This window comes from Canis lupus, chromosome 1 (assembly GCF_011100685.1).
Source record: "Canis lupus familiaris isolate Mischka breed German Shepherd chromosome 1, alternate assembly UU_Cfam_GSD_1.0, whole genome shotgun sequence".
Classification (NCBI taxonomy): domain Eukaryota; kingdom Metazoa; phylum Chordata; class Mammalia; order Carnivora; family Canidae; genus Canis; species Canis lupus.
Genome location: NC_049222.1, coordinates 31,292,810 through 31,307,866, shown reverse-complemented (window position 1 = coordinate 31,307,866; position 15,057 = coordinate 31,292,810). Strand labels below are relative to the sequence as shown.

At 40.9% G+C, this 15,057-nt stretch overlaps 1 protein-coding gene across 38 annotated transcripts in view; it reads right to left on the bottom strand.

Moving 5' to 3' along the window:
* ECT2L (epithelial cell transforming 2 like) overlaps positions 1-15,057 on the bottom strand; it is an 80,215-nt gene that overhangs the window by 65,016 nt on the left and 142 nt on the right. For all 38 annotated transcript variants that reach the window (XR_005353574.1, XR_005353579.1, XR_005353573.1 and 35 more), the window contains exons 2-3: positions 5,512-5,638; positions 4,346-4,458 (exon numbers count right to left, since the gene is read on the bottom strand). Coding sequence is in view for 23 of the 38 variants with exons in the window: in XM_038526161.1 (XP_038382089.1) it covers positions 4,346-4,458; positions 5,512-5,613 (215 nt within the window). In the remaining 15 variants the exon portion in view is untranslated. The remainder of the gene's footprint in view (positions 1-4,345; positions 4,459-5,511; positions 5,639-15,057) is intronic.

Sequence of the window (15,057 nt, the reverse complement as noted above, 5' to 3'; positions counted from 1 at the left end):
AGGCCTTTGTGTGGGGCGTTGCCTGCTGCTGAGTGGAGGCCATTTGAAACCGGTCCCACCAGTTGGCTAGGAGACAGACGCAGACTTCTCATGGGTTTCTCTGAGTGACAGACACAAACAGCTCCGTTTCCTTCAGGGAGTCAGGAAAAGTCAGCCTGGTCAAGTGGCCAAGGGAAGACGCTAGTGGAAGCATTTAGACATGTGGCCATATAAGCCCAATGTAGTGGGGGGAAATGCCATGATAGATGTTTGAGAAATCACTGGAGGTGAAAGATGGGCAGGGAAAGCTTCCCAGGAGAGGGACCACTGAAGCTGGGTGAGGAAGAGCTTGCCAGAGCCATAGTTTAAGAAGCTGAACCTCTGGAAAATGTCTTAAATATCATAAAACTCCATTTAAGAAATCTTTAATTTTTTAAAAAAGATTTTATTTATTTATTCCTGAGAGACACAGAGGGAGAGGTAGGCTCCCTACAGGGAACCTGATGTGGGACTCAATCCAGGACCGCAGGATCACACCCTGAGCCAAAGGCAGATGCTCAACCACTGAGCCACCCAGGTGCCCCTAGAAATTTCAAATCTTAACAATAGGAAATACAAGGACATAAAAGACAAATCTTAGGTACTGGAATATATCTTACTGACACTAAGAAGAAACTTTTTTTTAAAAATTTTTTTTATTCACTCATAAGAGACAGACAGAGAGAGAGAGAGAGAGAGAGAGGCAGAGACGCAGGCAGAGGGAGAAGCAGGTTCCATGCAAGGAGCCTGACATGGGACTCGATCCCGGGTCTCCAGGATCACACCCTGGGCTGAAGGCAGATGCTAAACTGCTGAGCCACCCAGGGATCCCCAAGAAGAAACTTTAAAACAAAACACAGTCTCAACCAATACCACAATATATCATATAAGCTTTGTAATTATAACTGCCTGAATTAAAATAAAATTATTCAGAAATTATAAAGCAAAAACATCTAAACAGTGGTTTCTCTGCCTTGAAAACAGGGACTGCACAAATGCAGCCTCACTTACATAGAAAGATATTAGACATTTAAATAATGCTATATTCTCTCATGTATTCACCTGCTTATTCAGTGATGGGGGAGTAGGGACTATAGGAATAAATAGGGTTCAAAAGAAATGTTTAATAATTAAAAGTTGATTGCACTGTCACTATTTGGCCCAGCAATTCCATTCCTGGGCATGGACCTAAAAGAAATAAAGACATCTGTACAGAAAAACCTATAGACAGATGTTCATAGCAGCATTAGTCACAGAAGCCAAAATATGGAAACAACCCAAATGCCCATCAATTTAGGAATGCATAAATAAAATATGGTATATCCATACCATGGAATATTATTTAACAATAAAAAGGAAAGAAGTATTGATACATGCTACAGATGGGTGAAGGTTGCGAACATTGTTTAAAAAAAGAAAACCACAGGCTCTGATGGTTATGGTGTCACTTAGACTGAGTTGCCAAACTGGGGCTTAATACCCAATCTAATTGCAGTTTCAACCCCTCAGAAATAGGTCTTTAACTGGTTGGTCAGGAACATTTTTCTTTCTATCTGCACCAACAAGTCTGTCTGTCCCCTGGGCCCTCTCCATCCCCCAAAGAAACACGACACATAAGACACACTGCTTTTCCCCCCAGCAAACAGCTTTGTTTGAAACAATCTTTCTCTTTTGCTAACAACATTCTTGCCCTCACCCTCCATCCATAAAAACTTTCCTACCATTTTGTTTTGTATAACTCCTCAGAGTGCCACTCTATTTACTGGACAGGGCGCTGCCGGATTCAGGAAAAATTTAATAAAGCCAATTGGATCTTCACATTTACTTGGTTGCCTTTTGTTGACAAGATTATAATACATGAAAGTAGCCAGTCACAAAGGACCACATATTGTAAGATTGTATTTATTTGAAAGGTCCAGCAAAGGCAAATTTATAGAAACAGAAAGTAGATTAGTGGTTGCCCAGTGCTGGGGATGGAGATGCAGTTATGTCTAATGGGTAGCAGGTTTCTTTTTGGGTAATGAAAATATTCTAAACTTAGATTGTGGCAATGGTTGCACAGTTCTGTGAATATACTAAAACCACTAACTTCATACCTTTTAAATGATGAATTTTATTACATGTAAATTATATCTCAATAAAGATGTTAAGAAGAAATTTGATTGCACTAACTTTAAAAAATAAAATGAATTGGGTTTTTAGATTTAATCGAAATCCAGCACAACTCAAATCAGATTAGACTATCAGCAAATGGTTTTTGTAGATGTTGGCAGGAGAGAAGCCATGGCTGACTCAAAGAGATGGAAAGGAGTAGAAGAAAGACTCAATTATGACTTGGAGGAATGAACTAACTGATGTTCAACAACAAAAACCTACCACTACAAATTAGAGATGGGTTCAGGATGCCAAATCTAGAGACCAGAAATTGGCATACAACTTCTCCTAAAAGCCGCAGTCCAGAATATGTAATAATAGCTTCATGCAACTACAGTATACGACTCTCTGAAGAGATACAGCTGCTACAGAACAAAGCAAAGTAATCCCACTGAATGGATTAGTCCTATATCATTGTGTCATAGTAATTCAGGTACCAAAGGGTGCAATTTCCAGTGATAAAATGTCAGGCCGAATGTTAATGAGCTTCAAAATATACCACAAGATCTCTAATGACCTCCAGTGGTTAAAGTTAAAACTGCATGGTTTATGATACAGGAGACTAGAACATGATGTACCACAAGCAGTTATGGGTTTGGGGTTTGGTCTGTTATTTTATCTTGAAAGCTGTAAAATTGGAGTAAAAGGAAACCTAGCCAATAAATACTATAAAAAGTTCCCTTCTCTGATTTTTAAGCCTGGACTAAAGAGGCTTTCTTTCTTCAGCCTCTTTCAACACAGCCAGGATGTCTATCTCACTCCAGTGACTTGGTGACTCCATCAGGGGCAGTCTCTTAACAATCCACAGTGCACCCATGGATGCAGAAGAAAGCAGGCAAGGGAGAAGGTGAGGAGGCAGGCAAGCAGGGGGGATGACATGGCTGCTGAAGGAGACAGTGGGAGGAAGTGTGAAAGAGTGGAAGACAGGTATCACAAACTAAAATAAACCAATTTGGTTTTGCACAACTCTGATGCTTTCTGGAAGCTACAAGAAATTTAAAGGTTAGCCTCTCCCAACAACCTCACCACGAGGTTATAGGGAAAACAACTAGTGCCAAATGATGTCATACCTAGAGATTCCCTAAACAAACCTAGTAAACAAGCCCCAACCACTTTATACAGTCTCCTCTGTGGGCTTGATGGAGTCCCGGCTCTCTGTTCTTTGGACGAAAAGTTTACTCAACTAAGAAAGTACAGTATTCCAGAAATGAGATTATACTGTTACCCTTTTTGACAGCCTCAGGCTATCAGAAACCCCCAGACTGACAAGGCCATTTATTTGGGGAAAGCCTCACAACCATCTGCTACAGGGCTGGCTGGATTCTTCAACCAGGTCCAGGCATGTTGGAGGGCTCTCTAGAATATTTTCAGTCCCACATCTGAATACCTATAATTTCACCAAAAAGAGTCCATTTCTACCCTTCATCTGATAGATGAACAAGCCACTGGTTGCTCTGATAATAACTAATGTCTGATATTTGCTATGCTAATTAGCAAAGTATTTTGTGATAACTTCGACACTGCGACCTTTCCAATACAATGTGAGCTTACCACCCTTAGAGTAGTCATTCTTGATCAAAAAACTAGCTGTTTCTGCATGTAATTTCAACTAGCACTTTCAAATATTACACCATCTCAGCTGGAATAATTGAAAGCAAGTAACAGACATAGGAGGTCAAGGTAGGAATAAGAACAAGGACCCACTGGCAATCAGTGGCACTGTTGTACGAGTCTTGTGCATATTCCTAAATGTTGCTACCATGGTCACTCCTCGGATATTTTTCAGATCCATCATTCATGTAACAATTACTTATGGACTGCCTACATACCAGATATCTACTTGAAATATATGGTCCGTCAGTCTGATAGTTCTAAGGGTAATTAATATACTAAGAGAATGTTAAAAATTCACTGGCTGAAGCTTCTGATGTTTGCAAACACTAAACATCCCACTGTGGTAGGAAGATGTTAAAGCCCTCAAGGTTCCGTTTCATCCTCAAGGAGGAAGCAGCTCTAGAAGTTTCTGTTTATAAACCTTAAAAAACCAATTGCTTTATTTGTTCTTTTGGGGAGGGGGGGGCAAGGAAGAAACCCTAAAAGGTTACATAAACCTTTTACTATATTTTATTTCCTTTAAGAACCAATGATAATCACATCCTTAGGCTACATTTACCTTAATTGTGATTTGGAGCATCGTAAAAAAATCGTGAATAAGAATTCTTGACGTTGCTTGTTAGTCCAGAGGTCAAACCAATGACTTATAAGAGCAACTCTTTCCTGAAAGAGCTGTAAGGGGAAGAAGATATCATTTTCCTGTATGGTTCGATCTATTCTTAGTTGCTAAACAATCCTTAGGCAATCTCACAACCTCATGGGTAATATTTGCTCAGCACATTACAGTTCACAAAGCACTTTTACTCTGTAGTAGGGGTCTCTCCCTTCAGCTTAAACTGGTTTTACCTGGGGATTGAGACAAGCCCAGGCTTGTTGGGTGGGTTGGTGGGAAAGGTTGACCAGGGGATATAATTACAGTGGGGCCTTAGGAGGGCCTCTTTAGAAAACAGGTAATGAATCTTGGCTCTTGTTTCTACCTAAACGAATGTGGCCTGGGGAAAGATTCCAAACATTTCATCTAGAAAACACATACAGGCTACACTTGAATTGTGAAAATAGGACCATTTGAAGGAGGTATGATTTTATTAATCCACAGTCCTATATTTTCATAGGTCCCACCAAAACAAAAGTTATTAAATATTGCTAAGTAGCCATTGTTAGATGTGTCTGTAAGGAAGAGATACACCAAGGACCAGGGTCACCCCCAAACCTGGGTTTCAGACCAGCTTTGCTCACATGACATATACAAATTCACTGGTTTTATTACCAGATCAGGCTTTGGCCCAGCCCTGCCAGTCTCCTTCCCTTGGGAAAAGGCCTGACCCATGCATGCAGTCAGCCTACTCCATTAATGGCTGGCAGAGCTACCTAAGCCTTTTGGTGACTACTTACTGGCTACCTTTCAAAGGAGTGGGAATCCCCAGGCCATCTAACTGAACTGTTGGCATGAGACAGAGACAGGATTAAAGAAATATGCAAAGAATTAATTACACATTAATACTCTCCACACCAAACACCACCCAAAGCACCTCCTCTTTTCTCCTCCCCCAGCACACTGTGTGTGCTGGAGGCTTTTATCTTGTTTGGAGTGACTCCAAAACTAAATTCTTTAGACATTACATTGTTGTTGTTGTTGTTTGTAATATGGCAACATGAAACTCAATATGTCACAGCAAAATTGACCTTACAAATTAAACTTGTTTTGTTCAAGAGTATGTAGCTAACCTGTCTATTTAATGACTTATTGCTGAAAGGTGTCCAGGCACTGAATCTTGTGTGGAAGCACTCCATTTCCAGGGTTTTTCTAGAAGAATCCCCAGCTGACATCTCAGCAAATTATTTTCTTCCAGTCCTAAGAAATATAGGTTCATTTCAGTAGATGCTTAATGAAGATAACCTAGAAAAATCCAGTATATTAATGTTGTTCTTCTAGGAATTATATAATTGTAGCCACTCATTTACATCTCTATATTTATATGGATAGTTATAGCAAATCATATAAATCATATAGCAAATCACAGCTTAAGATTCTCTCTCTCTCTCTCTGCCTCTCCCCACTCCCACTCATTCTCCTTCTCTCTCTCTCTCTCTCAAAAGAAAAATAAAAGATACCACTTATAAAACACCAAATGCTATTAACTGGGGAGGATAGTGGAGTGTCTAATCAGTCTGCTAGGGCTGCCACAACATAATGTCACAAACTGAGTGCCTTGAACAGCAAAAATTTATTGTCTCACAATTCTGAAAGCTGGGAGTCCAAAATCAAGGTCTGATTTCAGAAAAGACCTCTCCGCCTGGCCACCTTCTCTCTGTGTTCATACAAGGCCTTTCTTCTATGTGCAAACCAGGCGGGATGGGTGGGAGGTAGACAGAGAGAGAGATCTTCTGGTGTCTCTTCCTCTCTTTATAAAAATATTAGTCCTATTGGATTAAGGTCCCACCCTTATAATTTCATTTAACTTTCATTACCTCTTTATAGACTCTCTCTCCAAATATAGTTACATTGGAAGTTAGAGCTTCAACATGAAATTTTGGGGGGCGCCAATTAAGGCCATAACAGGTACTTCTGCTTCGGGGTTTCTCATCAGGCTGCAGTCAAGGCGTTGACTAGGACTCCAGGCTCATTTGAAGGATTTGACGCTCTGCTATGTGGTTGTTAGCAGGATTCGGTTGCTCATTGTTTTAACCAAAGGATATAGATAAAGTGAAGACGTGTGACTTATGGGCATAGGCCTTAGGATGATTTGCAGTTTGTCTTTTTGTTCTCTTAGGATCTAGCAGCCATGTAAATAAGCTTGGGCTAGATTACAGAATAACGAGAGACCAGATGGAGAGACAGAGGTTGAGCCAGCCCAAAGCTGCTTTAGCCACCCCAGTCAAATCACCAGATGTGGGAATGAAGCCATCATGGGTATTCTGTTCCAACTGAGCTCCCAAATGAATACAGCCATATGAATGACCCCAGACTATAATAGGGAGCAGAACTGCCAGGTGCCCATAGAACCACGAAAAATAATGATTTCTATTTCAAGCTACCTAGAATTTGTTATCCAGCACAAACTGACAGAGCCATGTACGGTGAGTATCCAGAACAGTCACGTACAGCTGGTGAATGTGCGAATTGGTGTAAGTATTTCCAAGTACCTTGGAAAATGGCTTGGCATCATTTCCTAAAGTTGAACATGTGCATGCAATTGACTCAACAGAAAAACATGAACATGTGGACCAAATATATCCACAGCCACATTCACAGTACATTGGATAGCTCTAAACTGGAAACAGTGCCATCATTCACCAGCAGTCGAATGGATAAATATATTGTCATATATCCATGTGCTAGACTGCTGTATATCAATGAACAATCTGCCACTACACACAACAATATGTGTGAAACACACACATAAGACATTAAATAAGGAAGCTGGGAATAACGGACTACATTTTATATGGCTTAATTTATACAAAGTTCTCCACTACAATGTTGGAAGTTAAGATGGTAGTTACCTTTGGAGAAGGAAAGAGAGGTTATGACTGAAAGGGACATGAGACATGACTCTGGGGTACTGGGCCTCATCTGGCCGTAAGGACCCAAGGGGGTTCACTTTATAATTCACTGAGTTCTACACTTATGATTTCCATATTTTTCTACATCTTCTATTTCAATCAAGAAGTTTTAAAAAAGACATCCTTTTGGGGGTGCACCTGGATGGCTCAGTCATTTGAGCATCCAATTCTTGATCTTGGCTCAGGTCATGATCTCAGGGTTGTGAGATTGCCCTGTATGGGTTCTCTGCTAGGCATGGAGTTTCCTTAAGATTCTCTCTACATCTGCTCCTCTCCTCTCACTTGTTCTCCCTCTCTCTCTTTCTCAAAAGAAAAAAAAAATCATATCACTTATAAAACACCAAATGCTATTAAGTATCCAGAAAAAATAAAAGTACAAACTTTATGAAGAAAATTATAAAATTTGGAGATGCTTGGGTGGCTCAGTCAGTTAAGTACAACTCTTGATCTCAGCTCAGGTCTTGATCTCAAGGTCGTGAGTTCAAGCCCCAGTTGGGTGCCATGCTGGGTGTGGAGCCTACTTTAAAAAAAAAAAAACAAAACATTGAAAAAGAAAATTATAGGGGAGGCCTGGGTGGTTCAGTAGATGAGCATCTGCCTTCGGTTCAGGGTGTGATCCCGGGCTCCTGGGATTGAGTTCCTCTTTGGGATCCCTGCGGGGAGCCTGCTTCTCCCTCTGTCTATGTCTCTGCCTCTTTTTCTGTGTCTCTCATGAATAAATAAAATCTTAAAAAAAAAAGAAAATTATAAAAATTTTATTGAATAATGTTTTTAAAGAACCTAAATATAAGGAGAGATATGTTTTACTCATGAATTAGAGAATTCAGAAGAATGAAGAAGATTAATTTCCTCAAGTAGATCCACTAATTCAAGGCAAACTCAATAAAAAAAAATCCTAGGAGATATTGTGGTATGTGTGTGTAACTTGAAAAGCTGATTCTAAGATATTTATGGAAGTTTAACAGTCCAAAAATAGTCATGTCAGTCTGGAAGAACCAGAGAGGGAGATGTATTTGTAGATATAAAAACTCACTATAAAGCTGGGGCAATAGCATGACATGGCATCAGTGTGGAGACAAATATTCAAGCCAGGGGAACAGATGAGAAAGTCTGAAATAGACTCCTGTATACGTGGGTACTTGTTAGACGGTAAATCAAAGAAGAGATGGATTTTTTCCATTAATAGAAAACAGAGCATCTGTTTAAAAAAAAGAAGAAGAAGAAATTGGAGCCCTTTCCCACACTGTACACACACACACACATCAACTATCTGAAGGCTTTTCATATATAAAATCAATTACACATGGCTTGTGAATCCCCAGAAGACAAAATTAAGACCAATGTATGATGTCAGAGAGACGGATTTTGGATCAGTCTAAGTGGGAAAACAGTCACTTCAGCAGCTTTAGCTGTCTCAGGAGGTTATGTCCATTCCTGGAGATATGAAGACACAAATTGGATGACCACTTGTTGGTGAAATTCCAGCTGGGATTCCAGCATCAGAAATGTCTAAGTTTCTAAGCAACCCTCTGTTGCTATCAATTCCAAGAAGAGAGAGAACAATGAGGCTCAGAGTAGCTGAAGAAACTTTCCAGGAGAGCCAGAAGATTTTGAGAATAAAGCAAACATTTGCAGATTCTCTCCTCTTACTACACTTGGGAAAGGAGTGTGCTTTAAAAATGAGTATATTGGAAAGGCATGTACCAGATTAGGAACAATTTTATTTTAAGATTTTATTTATTTTAGAGAGAGAGAGAGCAGGAAGATGGACAGAGGGAGAGGGAGAGAAGATCTCACACAGATTCCCTACTAAGGGCAAAGCCTGACTTGGGGCTCAATCCCACAACCCTGAGATCATGACCTGAGCCAAAATCAAGAGTCAGATGTTTAACCAGCTGAGCCAGCTGAGCCACCTCGGAACAATTTTGGAAATATTACAGAGAGTAGCATGACAATGCTGAATTTGGATCCTTGCTCTGACTCTTCTTTTCCCCAAGTGAAGCTTTACAAGTAATCTAACCTCTGAGCCTCAGTTTACTCATGTGTAAAGCAAAGCAATGCAATGCTGTGCCTTGGCAAACTACAGTATAATAATGTGTTGTTCAGATAAAAACTTCATGGCAGTGTGGGAAATTAAATACCTCCTTCTGAATCAACATTAAATCAAAACAAATCCTTAGTTTCCCTAAGATGCCCAGCTGTTGTTATATGAAATCCCTCCAAGAGCCAACATAAGGAGTTTTGATTTAGCAAGTTCTTAAAATTGTTATTATCCTCTGTGTTAGGGGATTACTGAGTTACATAATGAGCAGAACATTACAGAAAGAATAGTCACTATCTCTGCTGATGAGCTTAAATATGTGAGTACAGTACATCATAGAGATATAAATATACAGATAGAGATACAAATACAGAGATAGAGATAGGGATATAAATTCCCATAGGATTATTTACATTCTTCTAAGATGTCAATTTTGCTGATCAGTTATTCAACCCAGGAAGAAATGGCATGTTGGCAATAACTACATCTTTAAATTGAATGATTTCTTTTCATATTCCAGCATTTTATATCTCTCCAAATAGTGACTCCTTAAGATATTAATAGGCATTTCTCAGAAAAACAAGATCCATGGTTAAATATGCTTGGGCAATGACTGATTGAACACAATTAAACAAGTTTCTTTTTTATAAGATGTTTTGGAAACCTTATGTTGATAGGTGCTGTCAATCTCCAAGAAATGATAGGCAGCATTTCCCTTCTTCATCCTTATAGGAGCCTATCACAATGTAAGTACTGGCTATATGACATGCTTATCATGATGGTAAACTGATGCTGTGTAACAAAGAGTCCCAAAACTTAGTGGCTTAAAATAACAAACATTTATTATTTCACAGTTTCTTTTTTTTTTTTTTTTTTTTATTTCACAGTTTCTATGTCAAAAATCAAGGCATGGCTTAACTGAGTCCTTTGGCTCACAGTCTCTGACAACCAAGTTTCAGTTGGTTATAGTTATCCAAATGCTGGGTCGGGGAAAGATCCACTTCAAAGCTCATGTAAGTGGTTGTTGGCAAGATTCAGTTCCCACAGACTACTAGAACAGGGTCTGAGCTCCTTGCAGGCTGTTGGCTGGAGGGTTCCCTCCCATGTAAGCTTCATAGCCTATTAGCTTACAAAATGGCAGCTGTTTTCCACCCTGGTGAACAATCGAAAGGGCAAGACAGGACAGGCAAGATGGAAGTTGGAGTCTTTGTGTAATATAATCTCAGAAGCGAGACACAATCGCTTTTTGATTAGTCAGAACAGAGGTCAGCAAATGTGGTTGGCAGCCCATATTCAGCCTGCCAACCACTTTTCTAGTTTTATTGGGATACAGCTAATCACATTTATTTACATATTGTCTGTGGTTGCTTTTTTACAATAACAGGAAAAATTGAGTAATTGGGAGAGACCATATGGCCCACAAAGCCAAAAATATTTACTACCTGTTCCCTTACAGAAAAAGTTTGGCAACCCCTGCATTAGAAATAAGTCTAGCCCACACTCAAGGGGAGGGAATTCACAAGGGCATAGATATCAGGAAGTTGGGGTTTTGGGGAACCATTTTAGAATCTCCCTACTACATAATGCTTGCACTGACCCAGCACTTGGCAAGTATTTGTTGGATGAGTAAATGAAAAATTGTTCACATGTACTAATTTTCCAAATTCAAGGGCTGAAAAGCAAGTTACGAGCTAAGAAAAAGCCAAATTCCTTCACTGATTATTAGGATTTGGCCCCTGTGTCACAACTGTGACAATTTTTTTTTTTGAAGATTTTACTTTATTCACAAGAGACACACAGAGAGAGGCAGAGACATAGGTAGAGGGAGAAGCAGGCTCCCTGCGGGGAGTCTGATAAAGGATTTGATCCCAGGACCCCGGGATTATGACCAGAGCCAAAGGCAGATGCTCAACCACTGAGTCACCTAGGCGCCCCACAACTGTGACAATTTATTAACTTGTGTAGATCTTATTAGTAATCTCCATGATGATGTTAAATTAGGTAGATGGTAAAATATGCTTAGAATTGAATTAATACGTACATCTGATAGATGATTCTTTCACAACGTCAGCAAATTGGAAGGGGAGTGTTTTAGGGTGCTCATTTGGATTGCGAACTCTGGGGCAAGAATACTTCTTGGGAATTAGGTCTATAATATGGCCATCCCCAATGTCTTCAATTACCAAGAGGGGCTCAAAACCTGTGTACAAAACCAAATTCCCATCCGTTCCTCGTCTTTTCTTTGTGCCCTACCTCCAAGAATGAAATACTGTATCATAATGTTCTTCCTTGATCATTTAGGATTTCTATTGTTCTTACACAAAGAAATGTGTCATGCCTGGAAAATTAAAGGTCCAACTGCTGCCTTGTTTATGGCCCAAGTGTCCACTGAGTTGAGGCCCCAGTGTGGGTGATGTCAACTGGATAATTTTTTTTTTTTAAAGATTTTATTCATTTATCTGAGAGAGAAAGAACACACACAAGCAGAGGGAGCAGCAGAGGGAGAGGAAGAAGTAGGCTCCCCGCTGAGCAGGGAACCTGATGCGGGACTCCATCCCAGGACCCCTAGAGCATGACCTAAGCCCAAGGCAGGTCTGAGTCACCCAGGCCCCCCACCCCCCATATCTCTTTCTTACACGACCCTGAAAAACAAGGGCTCTAAATGTTTCTGAAGTGGGTTGCAAGAAGGAAATGAAATAGGAAACTCCAATCTGTGGTTCTTCTCATTTAGAACTAGATCTAACAGGGACACCTGGGTGGCTCAGCGGTTTGGCGCATGCCTTTGGCCCGGGGCATGAGCCTAGGGACATGGGATCGATCCCGTGTCGGGCTCCCTATGTGGAGCCTGTGTCTCTGCCTCTCTCTCTGTCTCTCATGAATAAATAAATAAAGTATTTTTAAAAAAGAACTAGATCTAACATACATACTGTTACAAAATCAAAGTGGGAAGGGAGCCATGTAATAAATGCTATACTTATCTTAATTTTTAAGAGGCTACTCTGACAGGCACTGTGCTAGTAAATCTCTTCCCTATACACGAGCCCCTTCACTTTTCACATTTACCCTGGCAGTTAGACTACAGAGGAGAAAAGCAGGGTAAAGAAAATTATCTGAGGTCATACAGGGAATAATTGGGCATCACATTTAAAAATTATACTGGATTTTCCCTAAAGTGTGAGTATAACTTAAATTGGATATTTTACTTCTCTGGGTTAATTTGGAAATAGAACTTCTTTTTCCTGGCTGACTATACTTTACAACTGGCTATTGATGAGGAAATTAGCAAATGACACTAGCACTTCTTTGCTTAGCAAAAAAAGGGGAAGGAGATGGGGAGGAGCCTGTTGTGTGACAATCAAAGCCAGATTAAGGTGTGAAAGGCTGGGCAATTGCCACTCAACAGAGAGCTAAACTGTCACTGGGATAAAGCAGAATCATGTTGCCATTAACAGTTTCCCCAGGTGATTTCTTACACAGTTGGAGACATGTAAATTCAACCAGTCCTGCCCCACTCTAGTAGACAAAATGACTTGAAGGAAAATTAGAAACAAACCATTGTTTTTTCCCTGCCACAGAGGTACCTACATTTGAGTTTTTTTATGATCCACCCATGCAAATTGTACCATGACTCATCTATTATCTAAAATTTAATCCCTTAAGCATGTTCTAGATTTTCAACATTTCAGAGGCTATGCAAAGTCATCTGAACTTTTAAAATATGTACCTGACAGTAGTTCCTTGAGAAACTTTTAGATTCTATGCATTACAAAAAAAAAAAAAAAAAAAAAATCTAGGGGATCCCTGGGTGGCTCAGCAGTTGAGTGCCTTTGGCTCAGGGCGTGATCCTGGAGTCCCGGGATTGAGACCCACGTTGGGCTCCCTGCATGGAGCCTGCTTCTCCCTCTGCCTGTGTCTCTGCCTCTCTCTCTCTCTGTGTCTCTCATGAATAAATAAATAAAAAAATATATTTTTAAATCTTTAAAAAAAATCTATAGAAAGTCTTCTTCTTGTAGCATGAAAAAGGAATAAACTACTAGGAGTGAGGAAGAAACCCCAATTTAATCCCTCAAATATGCCTCTCAGGAGGGATCTAGGGGTGCCTCAGTGGCTCAGTCCATTAAGTGACTGACTCTTGAATTAGCTGATGCCTGCGACCAGCTCCTGTCTGCTTGAGATTCCTCTTCAGGAGGAGGAATCTTCAGTCTCCTGCTTGAGACTCCCTCTTCCTGCCCATCTCCCAACTCAAGCACATACCACTCTCTCTAAAATAAACAGATAAATAAAATCTTTAAAAAAAAAAAAAAGTTATCTGGTTCTAAAGATTGCAAAAAAGGACCAGAGTATAAGAAAAATGTGTGTGATTAGTGAAAAAGAGAAATAAAAAACTATTCCAGTTAAGTTAAAGTCTGTATTGATGGCATGTAAAAACATGATTTACTTTGAACATAAACTGGTATATTATTTTTATTAAATGAACAAATAAGTAATGGAAAATGAAATGATGGCTTTAAAAAAAAGATTTAATTGATTTACTTGAAAGAGATCGAGCACGGAGGGAGAGGGAGAAGCAGAAACCCACTGAGCAGGGAGCCTGATGGGGCTCCATCCCAGGACCCTGAGATCATGACCCCAGCCTAAGACAGACTTAACCTACTGAGCCACCCAGGCGCCCCAGGCATAGTTTCGAGGAAATCCGCACTCTTGATAGCACAGGAGGTGATAAGAAAGGCCCTGCTTGTGAGCCCAAAGTGGACATAATTCAAATGCTGGTTTGGCTCACTGATAAAATTAAAACTATAAAATTAAAGCTGCGGCAAGAAGCAACAGTACTACTGAAACTCATTCAGGAAAAATAACCAGTTATGGCTATCCTGAAACTTTCAAGCCCCTAATCCCTCTTTTCTTCTCCTGAAATAAATTTTATTTTTAATTTTTTTTAAATTTATTTATGATAGTCACAGAGAGAGAGAGGCAGAGACACAGGCAGAGGGTTCGAAGCAGGCTCCACGCGCCGGGAGCCCGATGTGGGATTCGATCCCGGGTCTCCAGGATCGCGCCCTGGGCCAAAGGCAGGCGCCAAACCGCTGCGCCACCCAGGGATCCCCTGAAATAAATTTTAGAGCATGATTTTTGAGATTCCCAAAGCGCGCCAATGTCACGATCGGCCCGAAAACAGTGGCCTGGGTTGTGCCAGACTTTGACACAGATGATGTCTGGATATTCCGTTCCGATACTTGCCGCAAGAGTTGGTGATAAGCACGAAAACGGAAATAGCATATGCCAGTCATTATTTGTCCCGCTCACCACCCGTTCGCGCGTTAACCCCCAGAGCGACACAACGCCACAGGGGATCGATCCCGTGTCGGGCTCCCTAGGAGGAGCCTGTGTCTCTGCCGCGCCCCACCCCCCGCGGCCCCGCCTCCCGGGTCGCAGGAGCCCGAGAACCGCAGAGGGCGGGAGCTGGCGCGAGCCGGGGCGGCGTCGGGCGCGAACCCGTGTTTTCCCAAGTGCTCGTCACTAGACTGCATTTCTACGGCAGCCGAATGTTCCGGAGGAGGTTAAGGGGTTCCTTGCCACCGCCCGCTCGAGCCTACGCAAAGATTGCTTCGGTTTCTCCCCAGAGCCACTGCAGTGTTTTCGGGGAAGCGCGGGGCTGCCGAGGTCCT